Raw genomic sequence first — 21,723 nt, 5'->3', positions numbered from 1 at the left:
ATGAATTACGAGAGTGTTTATCAGGGCTAAAGATTAACAGGATGCAAAGCTTGGTTCCTAATGCCAAGAATTAAATGTAAAAGGAATCAGTATTAGTATATTGGGAAAAGGCTAGAAGATAAGCCATTTAGGGTTTTTAAGTGTGTAAAGAAATGGCTTAGGGAAGAAGGTCCGAGCAGAAAAGAAGCTTAAATCAGAAAGGTCTGAGCTGTAGGCTGAATTGAGGAAGTTAAGTATAAAATTGAATAGACAATGAAACCTGCTTTGCAAAATATAGCATCTCTTTGCAGGGATGAGGGAACTATTCTAAGATGGACTGTGTAATATTTTCCCAGCTCTGTTAATGTACTAAAGGTCATTGAGTTATATGGTATGTGAATTATAGCTTAATAAAGTTATTGCCCAAAAATGTTTTAGCAAGTGATATTTTACCATGTCAACCTATTTCATATGCAAGGTAATAATTAGCAACTCATCAGACACTGCCAAATGTCAACTAGAAAGAAAAACTGCCAAGTCCTATGTTGAACAAACAGATGGCATTTGCTTTCATGAAAATATGCTTAATCAAGTGGCAGCATTGCTTATTAGTCTGAAAAAAAAAACAGTACAAATAAGAGTTAGGGAAAGCCTCTCAACGTGAAATAATTGCCCCTTATCATGGCTTTCATTTGTTTTCTGGGAGGGGCAGGTATTAACCAGGTTCCTTAGCAGTCCCCTGGGAAAGAACACTAAGGAACACTTCCTTAGGTGAACAGCGTAGCTTCCAGGCCTATGTCGCTCATCTGTGTTTTCTGGATAGAATCCAACACTGACTTTATGATGTCCCTCTGTGCCCACTCCCACCAGCAGCACTAATTCTGTATGTGTATTCGCCTTAGCTTGGTACATTGACCAGTATGGGATTCATTTAGAGAGTCATCAGATGAAAAAGATGGAGATACAGAAATAGAGCACCAAGGAACGGTTACATTCTACAGGAGAACTGATCAGTATGTGATTTCAAGTATATCTAGAAACCTGCAGCGAATACCCACCTTCCTAGTCATCGTCTGTAAGATGGTGTTCCCTGATGGAAGTTAGTTAATGAAGAATCATGGACTTGTTCATCATGACTGACATTTCACTATGTGGTGACTGCTTTAGATGAGTAAGATGGCTTGGAGTTAATACGTTAGAAGGTGGAATGAGCTAGTATGATCATGTAGGAAACCACCATCGACTTAAGTAGGTGTTTTCTGTGAACACTTTGATAGTTGAACTAAAGACGTGTATTCACCTCCACCCACTAAGAGGATAACTGGGGAGAAAAAGGAGAATAAAGCAAAGCAGTGAACCATCAGAAATATGGAAGGAGCCTCTGCCACACACTAATTCCAAGGCTCACAAGAACCCCACAGGTCAAACAGTTTGACCTCAAAGTTGTTAGGCTACTGAGAAAAGGAAGCCTCCGATGTCCTTTTACTAATGCCAAAAGTGAAATAGCAGGAATGAAACAGGGAAAGGAATGGGGAAGAGGATGAACTACCTACATCTTTCTGACTCTGGTTCATGTTCTCAGACACCACGTTACAGCCTCTCCCAAGACAAATGGCACAAGAACCATGGTGTCCCAGTTGTGTTAAATTGACAAGGACCACAGTGTCCCAGCTGGAGTAGCATTGGCTTCCTTAGCTTTGCATTCTCCATTTGATGTGAACGACTCCACGGTGTTCACTGTGTGGGATCAATTGCGTGTTAGACCAGGTGAATGAGATGCAGATGTAGCTTTCCTCACAACATCTGCCTTTACCAGGCAATTTCAACAGTTGGGTTGCTTTGTGTGAAGTAGCTGTCTCTATGCATACACAAGCACACAAGGACACATCCTTATCAACGCTTGTCATTTATTTGAATTTGCTGAAACGTTTTTAGTGAGTGGAAGGTGATATCTCATTGTGTTTTTCATGTACATTTCTTCATAATGATCTTAAGCATGTTTTCATGTTCTTTCCCTTTTTTTAACCTCACTGGCCTAGCATTAAGCATTAAGCGCATTGTAGATACTAAATAAATGTCTGCTGAATTCAGGGATAGACGAATGATTGGATGAATGCACAAACCATCCAAGTTCATTTTCTTTCCAAAATCTCTCCCCAAATTCTTTTTTTAAACATGCCTCATGATCAGGACCAATGTGAAGGCTCAATTGGCTAATCCTCCCCTTGCAAATGCTGGGATTCCCATATGGATGCTGGTTCATGTCCTGGCTGCTCCACTTCCTGCTCCTTGCTTGTCACCTGGGAAACAGTAGAGACCCTTGGGACCCTGCACCCATGTGGGAGACCAGAAGGAAGCTGCTAGCTCCTGGCTTTGGATCAACTCAGCTCTGGCTGTGTGGCCATTTGAAGAGTGACCCAGTGAATGGAAGATCTTTCTCTCATCTTTCCTTCTGCCTGTAAATCTGCCTTTCCAATAAAAATGAAATAAATGTTTTTTTAAAAATACCTAATGAACATTTTGAAACCCTAGAAGTGAACTCAACAGATGACTCATGGTTTGAATGATCCGAAAGTAAACTAAGAAAACTCTGATGCTTTAAAAAGATAATCTTGTACAATACTAGTCTTACTTTGAAGTCATTTATCTGCCTCCTGAGAAGGAACATTTTTGCTAAATTAAAGTGTGAGTAAAGTTATTTCTAAGAAATTATGAAAAAGACTCATTTTTCTCTTCTCAGCATGGGTTCTTTCTCTGAAAAGTAAGCCTTCAGTGGCCTAGTTTAATAATAATAATTTTAAAAGACCTATGAAGATGTCATGGCAAAATATACAGCAAATCATGTGCCATTTCAACCTAACTAATCTTTGCTGAACACAAGGGAAACTCACTAAGTCAAAGAATTTCATGAAAGTGCGAAGATCAGGAGGAACAGTAATTTGTGCTTTCTCAGTCTCTCCCTGGTTCCCATCCCAACCACTCATGCCTTGTTTTTGTTGATTTCTTGGTCTCCTCTGTGCATCTATGGTAAAACCCTGATCTGTGCAAGTTGCATTTGGCCTACTCAATCCAAGTCTGGTCTGGGGCATCACTTCTATACTTGATCTTAGGCAAAAGGCCGAGAAATGATTGGGCGGCATAACTTCTACATGAGAGGGAAGCTGCCAGGACAGAAGTGGTGTAACTGCATTTGTCCTGCATGAGTAGGACCTCGTTTACTTCAGACTACCCAGCATTATTAGATAGTTTATCATTAATACCACATCTACCAGATTTTATTCCGCTGATGGCCTTACTCTATTTAAATGCTCAGCTTTTACGAGAAAATAAATCAGCCTCTCTTACACTGGAAGGTTCACCTCTGCTGATAGGTTCCAGTGTGACCTTGAGGAAGGCCAGGTCCCAGAAGACTTTTTTCTTTACTACAGAAGTCCCTAAGAATCACTCAGGACCTGTCCAGCTGTCCAGTTTTCTCAACCTTATATCCTGCAGGGTAATTCCAAAGTGGATCCAATCTTTTCCAAAGACAAGCTCTGGAACCATAAGCCTTGCACGAGTCTCCACTCTTGTCCACTGTGCCAGACTCAGGCTCTCGCAGCCTTTCTGGCCTTCCTACCTGCACAGCAATGCTGCATGCTGGGCCTGAGGTGAATTGCACAACTGGAACATACTTACTGTTTGCTTTCATGCAGTCTTTCTGCCATCACCTCCTCATGGAAAACCAATTTAGTCCTGGCCACATGCTTTAACTATGATCTGCTATCATTTGATGTGCTGTAATGTTTTTCACATTCCCCATTTTGTCTCCATCACAGGGTATATCCCCAGTTACTTGGACAAGGATGAGCTCTGTGTGGTGTGTGGTGACAAAGCGACTGGTTATCACTACCGCTGCATCACATGTGAAGGCTGCAAGGTAACTGACCTGGGTCTGCTTGGAACCCCTCCCATTGCCCCACAAGACAGTGTATTGAAGTTCAAGCTCAACTTTCAACCAGAGTCCAACACTCATGGCCTGGAATCATGCAGCTGTCTAGTTGTGCTCTTCATGCTTATTGTGTTTGAGAGGCTGAGAGACAGATAGGGTGCTGCCATCTGCTGGTTCACTTTTCCAAATACCCCTTACAGCCAGTGTTGGGCCTAGCCAGAGCCAGAAGCCAGGAACATACTAGAGGCCTCCCATGGGATTGTTAGAAACCCAGTTACTTACAATTGCCCAATTATTGCAGAATCTGCATTAGTGAAAAGCTTGAACTAGGAGCCGGAACCTGGGCTGGAACCCAGGCATGCCAATGTGGGACGCAGGTGTGGGAACCACGAAGGCTCACCCATCCAGTACTCCTCATGTTCACAGCTAAATTTCTCCTCAAATTATAAATAGCCAAACGAAGTGTTGTGAGAGTGTACTAGCTGGTTTCTTCACATGCCAGGTTTAAAAAAAAAAACAGGAGGAGAATTACTAACGTGAAAACAAATTATGAAAACTCTTACTTTGGGTTTAGTTGTCATGTCAAACTCAGAACCGTCTCTCCTGCTGCTGGATCTGCAGCCACTGTGTGAGGAGACAGGTCCCTCCACAGCTGCTCTCTGCTGCTAATCCAAGTGGATTTGCTCGCTTGAAGAGATTCCTTAGGAAGCATCTTTGAGGCTTCTTGGATTGGCATATGCTCTGACTTTTATCCAGGTTGGCTCTCTGCACATCCTGCAGTGAGTAGATTCTGGTCTTCCAGTAGCTAACACAGTGCCTGCAGACTCCTCTTCAGGTGACACATGGTAAGGAAACAGCAGTGAGCAGCAGTTCAATCTCTTCCATGTGGACCTCAGCTTACCCATCTATAATCTTTACCATCCAAATGCTATAAACTTTATGCAAAATATCTTTTGGTGTAACAACTTTGCCTAGAAAATCAAGTCTACCACAAGTGTAAATAAGCTTAACTCAGTGCTGTATCCAGTGTTCCTGTGGCGTTTTGTAAGTGAGAACATATTTAAACCAGACAAAGACTTCTAAAATATTGTTATTAAATGTTTAATTGATCGTTCATATTTCAAGCTAAATTGTCACGAGGTGTAAATGCTAAAGCAATTGTGCTTATATTTATAAAACAAGTCCATCTTCTCTTCTCCTCTATTAACAGTCTCCCTTTTTTTCCTCTTTCCTTTCTCGATTGCCCACCTACCTTCTGCACTTGTGTCTAACCCCCAAACTTGATATGTTTCAAACCAAAGTGTCCCTCATTTCCCTTCTGGGAGATTTTCAATGGGGGTCTCTGGTTTGTACATGAAATTGGGAGAAGTTTGCTTAAAAAAAAATACTGGGACGATGCAGCAATTGGACATGGTCATTTCTGAGGTTCCAGAACCTTACATCTGCAAGATGTGGAATGTAATGAGATGTGTTCTCATTTATCCAGACTGAACTGATCTGGAACATGGAGTCTTTTAACAAATCCTGGGCTAAAGTTTGCCATTATGCCTATGAAATAATGGATGAAGGCAATTACAAGTCCTGGTTGTGCTTTAATTAGGAGACTCGCAGGCCATCTCTTGAAAGCCTGGTTTGATTGGCTTGATTTGAAAGTAAGAAAAGCACACAATTCTAGATACATTCCCTCATTATAAAGGCTCCGTGTTTGACCTTTTTTCTCCTAAATTATGAACAATTCATAAAATTTTATTTCTCCGATTATGCAGTATTGAGATGCTTTTAGATTTGTTTCTGATTAAAAATTTGGGATTCTGAGAGACGCTAATGAAGATTTCATTTAATACTTGACTCCCCAAAGAGTCTATAAAGACAGAATGTGCCCTAAAGAAGGTTTTGAGCATTGTTAACAACTCATTTAAAGAAAGGGGGGTCTCAAGCCTGTTACACTCATGGTCCTGCCTTGTTTATATCTTGGTGATGATGAAGAAACCAGTCTTTTCCCAAGATCACTAGACATCTGGGAGCAGCTTCAGTTGAGATTTTTTAAAAGAAGAAGCTATACGGAAAAAAATTTTCTCAGCCGCAGTTCCCAGATCTCAAACGAGACCTGTTTTTGGTATTGCCTCCATGATAAAATCAGAATGCAGCCTTCTAGGGGGTGGCCTTGCAGAGCACTGAAGAGCAGACATTTTGGAAAAACATAAAGAAATTGCCCAAATGAAACCATTAGCAGCAAAAGATGAAGAAGAGTACATTCCACAGCTTGTGTTTTCAAACCTGTAATTTAGACATCTTTCTGTCCCATTCTTGCAGTGTGTTTGGGAAGAATCTTGTAGCCTTCTCAGCAGTGAAAGGCTTTGGAGATGTCTTCTCCATTGTGCTGTACCAGTTTTTGTGTGTTGTTTGGAGGGAGTGTTGCTGCTGCCTCACCACATTCTCTAAGGAAGACCAAAAGCTTTCTGACGATGGCTCAAATGCTAAACTAGGAAGTGACGCTTGACCCCTTGTCCCACTAGGTAGTGCTTTACCTTGAACCACTAAGACATGGCTCCAGTCCTCTCAGAAAGCTGAGAAATATGTGTGATGTTGACTTACAGAAACCAGAGCTCCACTCAGCAGCTCATCAATGGAATATATACCCTTGTATATCCCCTGGTACAGGTCTTTTGTGACCTAACCTCTAGAAATGTTTTTAGTAGACTATTTTAATTTTAAGTGGCAGAGAGATAGAGGAGGTAGAGAGATGAACCATTTGCTTTTTCACTCTCCCAGATGCTCACAATGTCCAGGATGAAACAAGGAGCCAGGAACTCACTCAGGCATCTCATGTGGATTGCAAGGACCCAGTTACTTGAGCCGTTACCTACCGTCTCTTAGAGTATGCACTGGCTAAAAGCTGGATTCAGGAGCCCACCAAGTATGAAACTCAGGCTCTACAGTATAGTTTGTGAGCATCATAACCACAAAGCTAGACACACACCCCTGAAGCTATTTCAAATGTCTTCTAATCAAGTTTACTTCCAGGAGTTAATTTTCATCACTTTTCAAAACTAAAGGACTTAGCATCTTTGCATTTCTTCAAATTAAGTAGTCCCTCATCTGATGTCACAATAGTCATTGTTACAACTCAGGAGCGGCCAACATCTCAGCAGGAATTTGGCCTTGTGTTGTCTAAGAAATGCCATGGGACTCCAGAAAGGTGGCACAGTGAGCAGTAGGGTGAAGCACCTCATTATTTTTACAAAATAAGACAAACCAATACTTCACTAAGGACTATAAGTATGGGCACCAAGGACAACATCCCAACTGCCAAGGAGACCACAGGGAACTGGACTGCCCTCATAGGCCGAGAACTCTGAGGTCAGCCATTCCTTATCGGATCTCCCACATGGGATGGAAGAAACCCAGATCCTTCCTCACAGGATCTCATGACATCGGAATAACAACCAGGAGCCCTGAGCGGTACTCAGATACAGAAGAACAATAAGCTTCCTTCAGGGCTCGGGAGAGGAGTTTTCTCTGGTCCTTACTTAGTTCCAACTTTGACTCCCCACCCTCTCTTGCAATGGCTAAAATTACAATAGATAGACAGAGACCAATAAGGAAAGCTTAGAATAGACAGGAAACAGTCAGCTTGTACTACCATATATACCTTACTAGGTAGGACACAAAGATCAGTTACTCCTCACTAAGGTATTGAAAATTTCTCTGCACACCCCTCCTAAAATTGTTCTGCTCCTCAGTCATTAACATATGGCTTGTTAGAGTTATAAGCCTGTTTGGACTATCCTAAAATTCATGAAGTTCAGTAAAAAGTCATGCTTGAATACTATAAGCTGCTAAATATAAAAATGAAAAAAAAAAAAAAAAAGACAAGCACTAATGAATTCCCACATGTCATTAAGAAGGTGCCCAGAGGAGCCTTTGCAGAGCAAGAAGTGTCTCTTTGTTTTTGGCATGTCCCTCTGATCCTGTGCTCCTGTTGTTTGCTCAACATATTCCCTGTACTCCTCCCACCCATCCCTCTATGCCCTACCACCAAAACACACAAGTCAGCCTCAGAGACTAAGTGAGAAAGAGCACACTGCCCTGCCACTACGACAGCAGCCACCACTATCGCTGAGTACCTGGGCTCTCAGCCTCTCCACTTCTAAGGATTGGTGTCCCCCCGACTCAGGAGGAGCCTTGCTGCGCACCCCTCTTCCCCCACTGTCTGGACCTCTGTCCCCTTGCCAGCCAGCTCACAGTTTCTTTTCCTCTCCTTTGCCCTCTTCAGACCAAGGACAGCAGAGGTCCACAAGCAGGTTCACAGTGGCACTTTTTTCTCCATGGCATACCCCACACTTGGGGAGGCATGCCAGCTACACATATGGCTGCCCTGGATGTAGTAGTTTTCCTGAGTTTCGCAACAGGAAGTACATCCCGGTCCCTCAAAGCAATCAGTTCAAGCAGTCAAGGACATGGAACCAAGGGACAATGTGACAGTTTTCCTGTTAGAACATGAAAAATGGCAGTGACAAGGGATTTGTGTCCATGCCCCCAAATGAAACCCCTGAGTCTATTATTCCCATCTTGTTCTACTTTGCCCAGCGTAAAAATCCCACCTTGGAGCTTTCCGTTCTAAGGGAGAGCTTTGTGTGTGAGCAAGGACTAGGCCAATGGGTGTATGCACATGGGCAAAGCCAAAGAAAGATGAAACAGGATGATGATGCACCCTCCATGTAAGAGAGAGGCCCCTTGAAGCCTCCTCACAAGGCTTCCTTCCAGACTTGTTTTGCCTCTGTTCTGTCAAAACGAATAAAATGGAAGGTCGTAAGTTTTTGTGAAAAGAGGGTGGGAAGGAACTTTTTAAGTAATCCCTTCGTTTCTATAATGCAATACACTTTGCTTATTTTAAAGCACATAAGTTGTCAAGCCAGTAAGATTTAGGAGTTCAACCTCTGAGCTACAGACCAAGTTCCAGCATGTACCTACCACATGATTTGTGGCAAGAAATTTAGCCTGTCTGGAGCTATATGTTTTAATCCCTACAAGGAATACAGTAAGAGGAGCTCTCCATTACTGTTGTGGGGAAGACGGAATCCTATGGAGTTCATCTCCAGCACTTCGCAATGCAATCCTCACAATATGTGCTAATGGCTGTTCAGAGTTCTCAACACAAGATGTGAGGCTCTGGGCCAGAAAGGCTGCAGTGTAGCATGCTCCACACTCATGAGAGTGTGACAGGAGTCACCCAAACTTAGGCCTGAACAGTAGCTCTTGACGCTGTTCCAGTGCCACTTTCCAGTCCCTTGAGAAAGGAAGAAACGTACTGATGTTGTAGCTGTGTGTCTACAGATAAGAGGGAGAAAATAAGCATTATGAAAGGGAAAACCCTATTGCCATGAACTAGAGGAGAAAAAACTGACAGACAACCTGAAACTTTCTACTCCCTAAGCATTGTTTCAATGGCTGAGTGAGCTAATCATGATGATCTGAAGAGTCAAAAAGAATTAGGGATGGGCATTGTGGCATAGCAAATTAAACCACCACTTGAGATGCCTATACCGCCATGGGCCTGGGATTGAGTCCTGCTCTATTTATGATCCAACCCCCTGCTAATGTACCAGTGAGGCAGCAGGTGCCACCCATGTGTAAACAGGTGAGCTCCTGGCTCTTGGCTTCAGCTTTGCTCCACCCTGGCTGTAAAGAGGCTTTGGGAGTGAATCAAATGGAAGATCACTCTTGTACCTCCCTCCCTCTGTTACTGTGCCTTTCAAATAAATAAAAATGCTAAGTAAGCATTTTATTTTGGAAAAAATACTTAAACTAAATCTCTAAACGTTGTGATCGGAGTTCTGGATGGAGTTTTTGGGCTCTTACCATTGAACTGGCCCAGTCCTGGCTGCCACTTGGGAAGTGAGTCAGTGGACGGAAGATCTCTCCCATAGCCTCTGTCTTTTTTCCCTCTTTCAAATAAATTACTCTCCAAAACATAACAATAATAAAAGTCATTATTGCCTCTATTTAATTGCTAAATGATGGAAATATTAAGCATCATGCGTATTTACTTCTTTTATTGTCTAATTTAAAGGAGCAAAGCTCCTAGCTTAATTGAGGTGACACCAAAGAGATGAAAGTCACTTATTTAAATTAGTATCTAAAGAAAAATAAAATCAAATGCTAGACTCTCCCGTTGACTTCTTTGCCTTGAACAAATGCCTAAACCCAAATTTAGAATTATTTAGATATCTTTGGGGCCCGTGGTTCTATCTTTGAGTCTGTAGAGCTAGCAGCCCCCCAAAAGCTTAAGATCCAAAACCATTTATGTCAGCTATGCGGACACTAAATGCCAAAAATCAGTTCTTTTTAGAAAATGTGAAACTGTTGTCTTGGGTCTTTCTTTTTTGTGTAGGGTTTCTTTAGAAGAACCATTCAGAAAAATCTCCATCCATCCTACTCCTGTAAATATGAAGGAAAATGTGTCATAGACAAAGTCACGCGGAATCAGTGCCAGGAATGTCGCTTTAAGAAATGCATATATGTTGGCATGGCAACAGATTGTAAGTACATCTTCATTTGCTTTCCTGCTTCAGGAGTGTTGGCTGGGGAAGGGTTTGCTTCCAGAAAATCAACCAGGGAGGAAGGGAGGAGAGGGGAATGCCTTGCTTTCCTGCACACCCCTCAACCCTCATGTCCAGGCGGTTGCTGCCCTTTTCGGGTCAACTCCTCAGTCTCAGAGTAGCCAGATGGTGGCATTGGGTTGTGCTTCGATGACCCTATTGTGTTTACAGAAATGTCCCCGGTGTCACAGATGAGAAAAATCACATAGGAAATGTTTCAAGGACTACTCCCCAGAATTTTGCAAAAGAAGAGGCATTTACAGACTTTTAGGGAGAAGGAGGCACTGACTGACAACAGAGTTCAGAAATTTGCGAAGAATCCGAAATGGAATGCTGTGGCAGGAGTCATCCCCCATTCTGCTCTTCGTTAGGTCGTCAACCATAGAGACAATTGCAGCTACAGGGGTCTCACGTCATTTTCAGAGTGCCACGGCATATGGTGGTGAGATTAGCCCTTGGGATCTCTTCTCCCCACCCCGTGTGAGGGATTGACCCCCATCACTTTAATTAATCATAAAAATAAGAATTGTGCCATTCAGCATCACCAGCCTCTCTTTGGTGGGCATTAGTGTTAATGATTTCTGCTGATGTCTTTAACCTCACAGTGAAGGATTTTAACCATTAGGTATACAGAAAAAAGAAAAGGACAAAGAAAGGAAAGCCCAAAAACATGCAAATAGGGTTCTTCCTGATAAAAAAGAAGAAATCACCCTGGTTCACATTTTATGTGATAAATCTTAGTCTCAGAGAAGAAAAATAAACGAAACATGCTGGTTCATAAAAGACTAAATTTAAAATCTTGAAAAAGAAGATTCTGTTGGGAGAGTTGCCTACCATGTTCCTGATGAGGGCATGTAGAGAGGATTGAGGGCTAAGTGTTTGGACTGTCACTAAGAATCCAGTTACCATGAAACAGCCATTCCGTGGTTCTAGTGAGAGGCTTTGCATGTGAGTGTCTAAGAGGTTAAAACTCAGTATTCATCCAGACTGTGGAGCAGAGGTGGCGGGCCCTTTATTTGCTTGGGGGGCATTCTGAGAGCTCAGCGTTTATCAGAAAAGCTTTTGTTTGAGTCCCCCATGTGCCACTCGCTAGCCTTGTGGCCTGCAGGATGAAACTCATGTTCACTTTCTGGGAAATCATCACCCACCTCTGAGGGTGATTGCGGGGTTAAGTTAGCTAGTACATGTCAAATGCTGCAACCCCTGGCATTTGGAAACAGGGCGTTGAGGGGAGGGTTCCCACTCTCTCCTCACCCTTTAGGCGAGGACCCAGGAGGATGTCGTGTGGCTCATGCACATTTTCCACATTTACAGATGCACACATGACTTTGACCAGTCAATCATATCTGCGTGTTGTGGGGTCTCATAGTGATTCTATTTGCGGACCAGCTGGGTTCCTTGGTTCTCTTTACCCGCTATATCTGCGTTTTTTTCTTTTTCTACCAGGTTGTCAAGATATGGCCCTAGAACAAACGATGTTGTAGAACTGGAGTCAGGAGTCCTGGGTCTTGCCTTGGCTCTGCCAGGAGCTTGCTGTGTGACTTTAGGCAAGTCACTGCCTCTCTGGATCACTTTCCTCCTCTGAGAAGGAAGGAAGTTGCACCAGATTGTACCTAAGGTCCCTTCCAGTTCCTAAATGCCATGATTCTGCAATGGAAAGTTGAGCCTTCCCGTTTCATCCAGCATCGCTAGGAGTCTAGTGCAACTCACAAATTCTCCACAGAAGCATGGCTACTGTCCCTAAATCCCTTTTGCACAGATGATAAAGCTTGTGGCTATAATTCCTAAGCACGTATAGTACCTTATTGCACTGACTACCCTATGACATCATAAGGATAATAGCTCCATTTCGTGTAGGAAGAAAGGAAAGCTCAGAGAGCCCAAGTCACTTGCCAGAGGTCACACAGCTAGAATGTGGTAGTGTCAAGATTCAAATCCAAATCTTTCTGAAGTCCAAAGCCTGGGTTCTTTTGCCATCACGATAGAAGATTAACCCAGTCACCTTCTGATTTGAGGAGGGGATCCTGAACTTATTCTCTGGGGAGGATTCATGAACTTCCCATTTACCACTCTAGATTTTCCCCAAAGTTGGAGGAAGAGTGGGAACAGAAACCCTGAGAGCAAATCCAGTAAATCCTAGACAGGAGTATCCAGGTTTCTACAGGGGACAGGAGGTTTTAGTCCCTCTGTTCCTCTCTTCATTAGGGTCACATTCCATGCAGTTGAGATACCCAGTGTCTGAGTCCCTTGGGGCTTTCTCTGGAAAACTGGCTGAGCCATGAGGGGGGTGGCATTGGGGTTCATGTTGGTCAGTAGCTAGTCAATAGCAGTTTGCTACCAAGGGGGGGAGGGGAATGCACCTCTGGGACCCTCCCTGCAAGCCCCACACAACTATCTGAGCATGGATGGCCCTCAGTCTCCAGGACATACAGTCACCCTTGGGTCTCACCTTGTCCTCCCTACCCAGTGGTACTTGATGACAGCAAGAGGCTGGCCAAGAGGAAGCTGATAGAAGAGAATCGGGAGAAGAGGCGGCGGGAGGAGCTGCAGAAGTCCATTGGGCACAAGCCGGAGCCCACCGATGAGGAATGGGACCTCATCAAGACAGTCACCGAAGCCCACGTGGCCACCAATGCCCAAGGCAGCCACTGGAAGCAGAAACGGAAATTTCTGGTAAGCCCCGTGTCAGCTGTGGATGCTTTCTTCCCAGCCCATTGGTACTGGATGACAGTAAAGGCTAGTCAACCAGTACACATTTTGTTCCCTAAGTGGATTTCAGAATATCCTGCTGAAAACAACCTCTAGGATATGGTATCCCATGCATGCTAAAATGTATTTTTTTATCAATAGTAAGTCAAAAATATCTAGCTTAAAAGAGTATAAGTCTAGAAAGGTAGTGGGGATTAGAAGAATGGGCAGAGGACAGTATATGGAAAAAACATGCCCTTTCTGATGCTTGGAATATCAACATTTACTAAAAGCTAGCAGCCGTGAAAGCCCCTCCTGTGGCTCACTTGGGCTTCCTAGTGTTTCACGTGAGGGTGGGATAATTAGCCCCATTTCTAAAGGTACACAAAACAAGCCAAGTGCTTTAAGTCGCTTGCTCAAAGTCACGTTGCTAAAAACTGGAAGACAACGGCCAACTTGGGTCTTCTGGCTCCAAGGTCAGGCTTTAGCCACCCTCCTCATTAGAAGAACATGTCAGAACCTGATCCTGCTCTTGGCTTATGGTGTGAAGTACTTTCCAAGTACCCCATTGACCCTGAGCATCGTATGGTCTGGATTTGTCCATGTCCCCAGGACACGTTAGAGTACCTCCCCATCTGAACAAGAAGGTTCTTTGTGCTGCAGTATCAACATCAGAAAGAGGTCTTTTTGTGTTGCTGGTAAAGTGATATAGCAACAACCTTCAAGGAAAGTTTTTTGAAAGAATGAGCTTACCTATAATCCTCCTGTTCTGAAGCAATTACCCTCATTGGCTTAATGAAATAAAAATGTCAGCACTATGTTGATGGCTTCTGCCCAGATCAGTGCTAGCAAACACTTAGATGGCAATGCATGCCCGGTACCCTTCTGTGTGCTTGGTACACACTAGTCCCCCGACCAACCCTACAGACAGATGGGTTAATATCTCCATTTTACAGAAGGGAGAACTGAGACAAGGAAGTTAAGGAGACTTGGCTGAGTGCTCAAAAACAAGAAGTGTTAGCAGTAGGTACATCCAGCTTTCTTCTCTGTTTCCCTACCCATCATCACAGGCAATTTTGCCAGCTTCTAGGTGAACGAGAGTGAGGAGAGACATCATTTCTGTTGAGGCCATCAGAAAAGACATCTCTAAGGAATAAGACTTGGAAGCAGAGAAACCAATGCTGTGAGGCAAATGTAATAGAATTTCCTTTTAACTGCAATCTCTTCAGCCAAAATAGCACCATGCCTAGGAATTAGAAGGAGCCTGAAGCTCTACACTTTTGGTTTACATAGATCTGACCAACCTAGAGAAACAACCCAAGATGGAACGGTGCCAAATGGTTGACCATTCCTTTTTCTGTGAGAGCCTTGATAGTATCCCTGCATGAGAGCTTTGTCTTGAAACAGCTGACAGATCCAGAGCAGTTGTTTGACCTGCAAATTTACCCTCCCTCTATAGAGCTGACATGATTGTTGGGATGTAAATACCACTCCTCTTGGTCCAGATATAATTAACTCCTTCTCTAAGTCATTGTAGAGGGGTATTGGGGAAATCAAAGTATTCCACTACCCCATCTGCAGCTACAGTGAGCTTTATTCTCATTACACAACTTTGTGGGCTAGGGTCAGCCTTGCATCTCCTTGAGGGGAAGGACCCTGTTGCACTGACTATTGGCACTTGAAGGTCTACCCTATGTGTGACTGAGGCTGGCTGTGGCTTGTCTGAGATGACTGCTGTCATGTTCTCATCCCTCTGGACTCATTCTCTCCATGGAGAGGTAGAATTGATTCCTCATTCCCCATGGGTTTGGACTGGCCTGGGATTCGGGAGGAAGGGATACTTCTTGAGTGACTTCCAAGCCTGTATCTTTAGAAGACTAGCCATTTTAACATGGGTATTATTGGAGAGGCAAGCCACCTGGCCTATCTGGTGCAAGTCAACTGCTGTATAAGAAAATCAAACTTCTCTGAGACCATCATGCTGTGTGGAAACCTAAGCAGGCCAATGAAGACAAGGAAAAAGCCAGGCTGCCGAAGCCCTGGAAATGCAAATAAGGAAACCTTCCTACAACAGGGAGCCTCTGTGATCATGGGACAGCCCCTGTGGGAGGAATTCCAAGTAGGAACTCCCCAGCTGTACTTCAGTTCCCAGACCTCTGAGGAAACAAAAGCCATTGCTTTAAGCAACAAAGTTTAAGGGAAGTTTATTATAAAGCAACAGGTGAGCAGAACAGAACTCAGCACTTGTTGAAGTGAACATCCCGTCCCACACACCCCATCCTTAGGGATAGTACAGTTAAGCCCTGTGTGTCTGCCAGTTTCCATATTTACACATCTGCTTGCACAGGGGACTCCCATTGAGTGTTTGTGCTCAGGATGAAAATGTCACTCTCCTGAGCAGTGAAATTATCCCTGCAAGAACATAAAGAACACTTGCTTGAAGACGGACTTAGTAGTTTGTATTCGTATGCTGGAAGGCAGCCCTGGCTGAACAACTTGTTGCATGCCAGGGTTTGAATCTCCTGTGTGTGACTGATACTCTTTCATTGTGTTTACAACATTGTTGTGGAGCTTATTTTCACTTATTTTTATGTGTTGATGTTCTACTTTTTCCTGACAGTTGTTAATAATGATATTGTTGATAATAACGAGTGAATTTTAATGTAGTAATATGGTGCTTGAATTAAAGGAACATGGAATTAAAAATGAAAGGGTAAGCATTTAGCCTAGCAGGAAAGATGCAAGTGTTTATATCCAAGCCCTTGTTTGAATATTAGGGGGATATCACTGGGTAATAGCTTCTCTTTCTCTCTAACACTCTCTAGCTCTCTCTCTTTCTCTCTGTCTTGCTCTCTCTCTGCCTCTCAATTTGAAAAAAAAAGAGAGAAAGTTTGTAATGATATTTGCCCATGAAAAATATTTATCAGGAAGGAGTAAGTGACTTATTCCCCAAAAGGAACTACTACTTCATCTTCTCTCACCCTAACACCAGGACCCAAGTGAGAGATAGATTTAACCTGGATTTCAAATCTGTTTAGGTTTGAGAAAATTAGAGTCTGTGGAAAATGAGGTACTTCTGCAAAAGCTGTGCAAATTTTCATATATATCCAAAGCCTTTCTTTAAAACTTCTTCAAAAAGCATTGCAATCATGTCATTTTCTGGTTTTTCTCTAATCCACTCAAATCTCTGCGGGTTCAGAAGTGCCCAGTTTTACCAGCAACCATGACAGTGGTGGTAAAGAGAATAAGTAGCACTTGTTGCCAAGCAAAGTTTCCTCCACCAAGATAATGTTTCCTTACTGCCAAGGGGAGTGGGGGATTGCTTTGGCATAATCCCCAGAACAGCAGCTGTCTTGTCTGTTGGCATTGTATCATTATTGTTCTTCAGTTCCCTGCAAAGGTGTGGCTCTGGATGTTCTTTCTACCCAAGCATAAACAACAACTATGCTTTTCTCATGGCAGAGTCACTCTGATTTCATGCAATCACAGTTGAGATGATCTCAAAGGAGAGGCATATGTAGAAGCACTAGGCAGAATGGGTCAAGCTCACCATGTGTGGTCTACAGGATGGATGCCGTCGAGTCAGAAATACATCGGACACTCCAGTGGCATCAGAAGGAGACAGAGTGGAACAGTTACAGGATGGGAGTTGGAAGTAGATTGTGCTTTCAAAGCTTGTCTCTGTTGCATTTTGATTATGGGATCTTGGGTAAGATTCAGTTCCATGTGCTTACCAAATGATATAAAAGTAATAGAAGTCAGAAATCTAATGTTTTGGGCACATTAACAAAATTGTATGCATCATTTCTACCACCAACTCCTCTGCCATCTTAATTCCTTCTCCTCTCAGGAAAAGGGTGAGCCTGTGGCCATGTTCCAAGGCCTTGGGATCTTAAATCACCATCACCCTGGGACCTCCTTCCTGGCCTTGCAGGCCTTGCATGTGAGCAAGCAGAAACAGGAGTGCCCCGTTGGACCCCAGCCACTCTATTTGTGCTCAAGCGCTGCATTCAGAGTCCCTGGCTGTGAGCCAGGCTCCAAAGAGAAGTTAACTGGCAACATTTTCTACTTATATTGGATAATAGCGATGAAGCAGTCAACACTGAAAATCACTTAACTGAGGCTTGTGAAACCTCAGCCACCTCCACAGGGGCTGGTGCCCAAACCTGCACACACACCCAAGTGTCTCTGTTTGTACCTTCCATCTTCTCTACTCCAAAACAGTCACTGTGAATTTCCTTATCCCACATCCAGCCCTTCTCCAGCCTCTAAAATAGAGGTTGAAGTCTTCCTCTTGGCTCCATCTCAACTACACATCTGCAATCCACCCTACTTGAGCCAGCCTCCGCTGTTGCCTGTGCCTTCCCCTAACCCACTCCCTGTTCCCAAAATAATCATAAATCTCCACATCCCCTCTCCTCCACATGCCATTAAGTGGTTGTCACATTGCACTTAGAAGCCTGCCTCTTCCTCATGATCCACAAGCCCAACATGAAAGAACCATGTTCTAACCACACAAACCTCCTTTCTATCCTCCAGGTATTTCACTGTCTTTGCCCTTTACCTTGAGAATTCTTGTTCCAATTCTATGGAGGACTGCCTCCTTGGCATGCTGTCCACCCCAGCTCCCGACCCCTGTGCCCTATCCTGTCACCTCTAATCTTATCACAGTCCTGTGAAGGTGTTAGTTGTGTATCCTTCCTCACTACAATGTAAGTCCCTTGAGGTTGCTTTATCCATTGCTGTAACCTCAGTTTCTAGAAAGTAGGCCTAGCCAACCGTAATTGCTCTGTGAATACCAGTGGAATAAATGTCTGAACACATGTATTCATTCACTGAACCAACTAGCATTCTGTCTTCCATCCTTTGGCCATTTACCCAGTCGATGAAGGCATATAAGGCCTATTCCTCCACCCCTTGGAGAAGTTCATTTCTTTGATGTATATCTATCTAAGTTCAATGAAGTTATAGTTAGACATGCCTGAGGCCATATGGTCAACCTATGTGTTCAAGGGAAGGCAACCTCATTTCAAACTGAGGTCATCTGCAAAGATCTCAAGGAGAAGACAGAGTTAGTGGAATGGGTGGGATTTGGACTGGGCAGAGATGAGGGACAGAAGGGAATTGCTTCAGGAAAGTGAAAGTCCATGGAGAAGGTCACTCTGAAATTGAAAAGTACAAGGAAAGTTGTGGGGGAGACAACGTAAGTTGTGAAGAGGTCAGCTGGAGTGGCTTAGCAGGTCCATGTGGGGCAAAAATGTTAGGAATTCAGAGTGCTGAGGTACACCCATGAACAAGCGAAGGCTATTGGAGCCACCAAGGCACAGCATAGATTCTCCCTAGTGAGCCTGTGCTGGTGAGTCCACATGCCAGAGATGTTTCTTCAGTTTCTGAGCATCATCTCAGGTGTATAAATACATGTGTGTGGATATGAGCAAATGTATTTCATGTAGTGGTTTACAAAGCTGCCAGCTGGTGATAGTGTGTGCGTGTGTGTGTGTGTGTGTGTGTTACTTCCTAGTATCCAAGATCCATTATGAATATAAACCTTAATAATATGCTAGAAGGTTTCTATTTTGTGTGTAATTTGTTTTTACTTTGTATATAGTTACACTTCTAGCAGTTGTACTTGTCATTAAATACCAAAAGGCCTAAAAATAAGCAAGGCTTAAAAACAAGCAAGAACTTAAAATAAACTTATTCCAGGACTAGCACCATGGCAAAGCATATTAGGGCCCTGCCTGATGCACTGGCATCTCCTGAGCACCAGTTCTAGTCTAGGTGGTTCCACTTTTGATCCAGCTTCCTACTTGTGGGAGGGCAGCAGAGGAAGGCCGAGGTTCTTGGGCCGCTACACTCACCCTCGTGGGAGACCCAGAAGAAGTGCCTCACTTCCAGTTTTAAAGCCACCCAGCTCTGACCATTGTAGCCATTTGGGAAGTGAGCCAGTGGACAGAGGATAGCTCACTCTCTCTCTCTTCCCCTGCCTCCTCCTTCTCTCTCTGCCTTTCAAATAAAATAAATAAATCTCTTTTAAAATATGTTAACTTTGTTATATCCTGTTTTACAAGGGTAATACAAAATATTGGCAGGAAATGAAATTGAAAATATTGCATAAAACTTTGAAATCTTTGCATGCAAGCAACCTTCAAAAGAGTTCCTAAAAAATACATATTTTAAGAATAAAAACTATGCATGGATTATAAAAGCTCCTGATCTTGTCATTCCATCTCACAGACTTTTTCCAAAGATAAGTTTGTGAGGTTACATTTCGGTGAGTTAATTTTAATTAAAATTGGCATAAGTCCTTGTAAGACTTCTCTCCTTTTTTTCAAATCTTTAGAGGAGGGAGCAAGTGAGATTCAAACACTCTGGGCACACATAGATGGAATGGAAATTAGTAACATCAGTATTAGCCCAACCGCATATCAAAGGACATTGGGTGGCATTTGAATAGAATCAGATTAGCTATCAACCCAAACCACGTCATTAGAATATTTTATTTCATTTTTATTTCTTCAAAACGTTTATAGACATCCAACGTCCCCAAGTTACAACGATTTAACATGATTTGTCAACTTCATAATGATGTGCAAATCAGAGCTAGTGGAAGGACTCCCTGAGTCTGGAGTAGTATATGCGGGGCCCGGCTCACCAATAGACCACAAATGAGTGGAGGTTCTTATGATGACAGTGACTTAAAAAGGGCATTGGAGGGCCCGGCGCCGTGGCCTAGCAGCTAAAGTCCTCGCCTTGAATACCCCGGGATCCCATATGGGCGCCGGTTCTAATCCCAGGCGCTCCACTTCCCATCCACCTCCCTGCTTGTGGCCTGGGAAAGCAGTCGAGGACGGCCCAAAGCTTTTGGACCCTGCACTCGCGTGGGAGACCCGGAAGAGGTTCCTGGTCCCGGCATCGGATTGGCGCGTACCGGCCCGTTGTGGCTCACTTGGGGAGTGAAACATCGGATGGAAGATCTTCCTGTCTGTCTCTCCTCCTCTCTGTATATCCAGCTTTCCAATAATAATAAAATCTTTAAAAACAAAAAAAGGGCATTGGTGAGGATGGTGCATGACAGGAGATGCTGTGTAACACAAGGTGTGCGCTGAGCAAGCTCACAGCCTGGAGGTCACTAAATGCAAGGCTTTGGAGTTTGATGGCTCCAGTGAACATGGGGAAGCTTATCATGTACACAGATCCCCTGGGGTTCTGGCATGCTGCTTCTGCACCAACAGACCTGGGAATGGCCAGCGAGTGTTCCAGGTGATACCCATCCTGCAACCCCAACCTTAGAGTAGCAAAGAACATGCATTCTTCTTGAGCAAAGGAGAGGCAGAGAAGTCCTGAGGGCATTAGGCACAAACCTAGATGGAGGCCTGCCCAGAATGCACAACTCAAAATCCAAGCAATCTTTCCCTGCACCTTCAGCTGAGACCACCCCAACTGGAGTCCATAGAGGAAGGAGGAGCTCTGAACCCCAGCATCTACCTCCAAAGCAAGAAGGAATCCACTGGCCGTTGTTAGCTAAGGCTCACCCATCGCGCTTCCCCAGCTCTGCCCACACCACCCCTACACACATCACAGTGCATAATGCTCTGCCATTGCCACTCAGAGTCCCTGGAATTCACGTCACTTGACTTAAATATACAGCCTGGGTGTCTACAGAGCCAGAACTCAGATTCCTGTTCCCCTGTCTCTCCTTCCCTTCTGCCAAGTCTCTTTCTCACGATTTCCCTCGCCCTTACCCTCATCCTCTTCCCCTGCTTCTCACATTGCTTTCACCATTCCCACAACAATTTTGTTAATATCATTTGGGAGCCTATTAAAACAGTGGCCAAGATACACATCTTTGCCTAAAGAAATAAGGACATGAAAAGTGTGTGGCTTGTTAATGAACGTTTTAAAAATGGGGTATCCATCCAGAGGAGGCTTTCTGCCACATGAGGCTCATGATGCATCAAGCACTGATCAGCTTCTTCACTCAAAAGCCTCCTTCTTTCTTCCCCTCAGCCAGAAGATATTGGACAAGCACCAATAGTAAACGCCCCGGAAGGTGGAAAGGTCGACTTGGAAGCCTTCAGCCATTTTACAAAAATCATCACACCAGCAATCACCAGAGTGGTGGATTTTGCCAAAAAGTTGCCTATGTTCTGTGAGGTGAGGACAGTTTTTACTTCTGCATTATTTCCCGTTATGGTTCGCCCATTTCCAAGAATGCTGGGGATAATTTATGCTGTATTCATTTGTAGCAACTTACCTAGTCATAGGAAAGCAATGGCAGTACAAAACGCAAGTGCATTCCCTTTCCGCTGTCCTCCCCTGCCTTCTTTGTCCAATCATCATGCATTAGCTTATCCACACAAGGCCCATAGAGAAGTTGGCAAAGCAGTGTCTTCCTTCTGTGCAGCTCCTAGGAGAGCCATTACTGTGTTCAAGCTTGCCCACATTGAATCCAGTCTTACTACAGATCTGCAAGGCAGCTCGTTATTAACCCCAGCCGGTAGGTGCAAGAAACTAAGATCAGAG

At 43.8% G+C, this 21,723-nt stretch overlaps 1 protein-coding gene across 13 annotated transcripts in view; it reads left to right on the top strand.

Annotated features, from left to right (window-relative positions):
- The window catches only part of THRB (thyroid hormone receptor beta), a 337,755-nt gene that overhangs the window by 306,076 nt on the left and 9,956 nt on the right, over positions 1–21,723 (top strand). For all 13 annotated transcript variants that reach the window (XM_058657054.1, XM_058657059.1, XM_058657055.1 and 10 more), the window contains 4 exons: positions 3,795–3,895; positions 10,302–10,449; positions 12,977–13,182; positions 21,208–21,354. In XM_058657054.1, the coding sequence (XP_058513037.1) occupies positions 3,795–3,895; positions 10,302–10,449; positions 12,977–13,182; positions 21,208–21,354 (602 nt within the window). The remainder of the gene's footprint in view (positions 1–3,794; positions 3,896–10,301; positions 10,450–12,976; positions 13,183–21,207; positions 21,355–21,723) is intronic.

The sequence above is a fragment of the Ochotona princeps genome, chromosome 30 (assembly GCF_030435755.1).
Source record: "Ochotona princeps isolate mOchPri1 chromosome 30, mOchPri1.hap1, whole genome shotgun sequence".
Taxonomy (NCBI): Eukaryota; Metazoa; Chordata; class Mammalia; order Lagomorpha; family Ochotonidae; genus Ochotona; species Ochotona princeps.
Note: the sequence above shows the minus strand (reverse complement) of the source record. Positions and strands in the feature narration are given on the sequence as shown.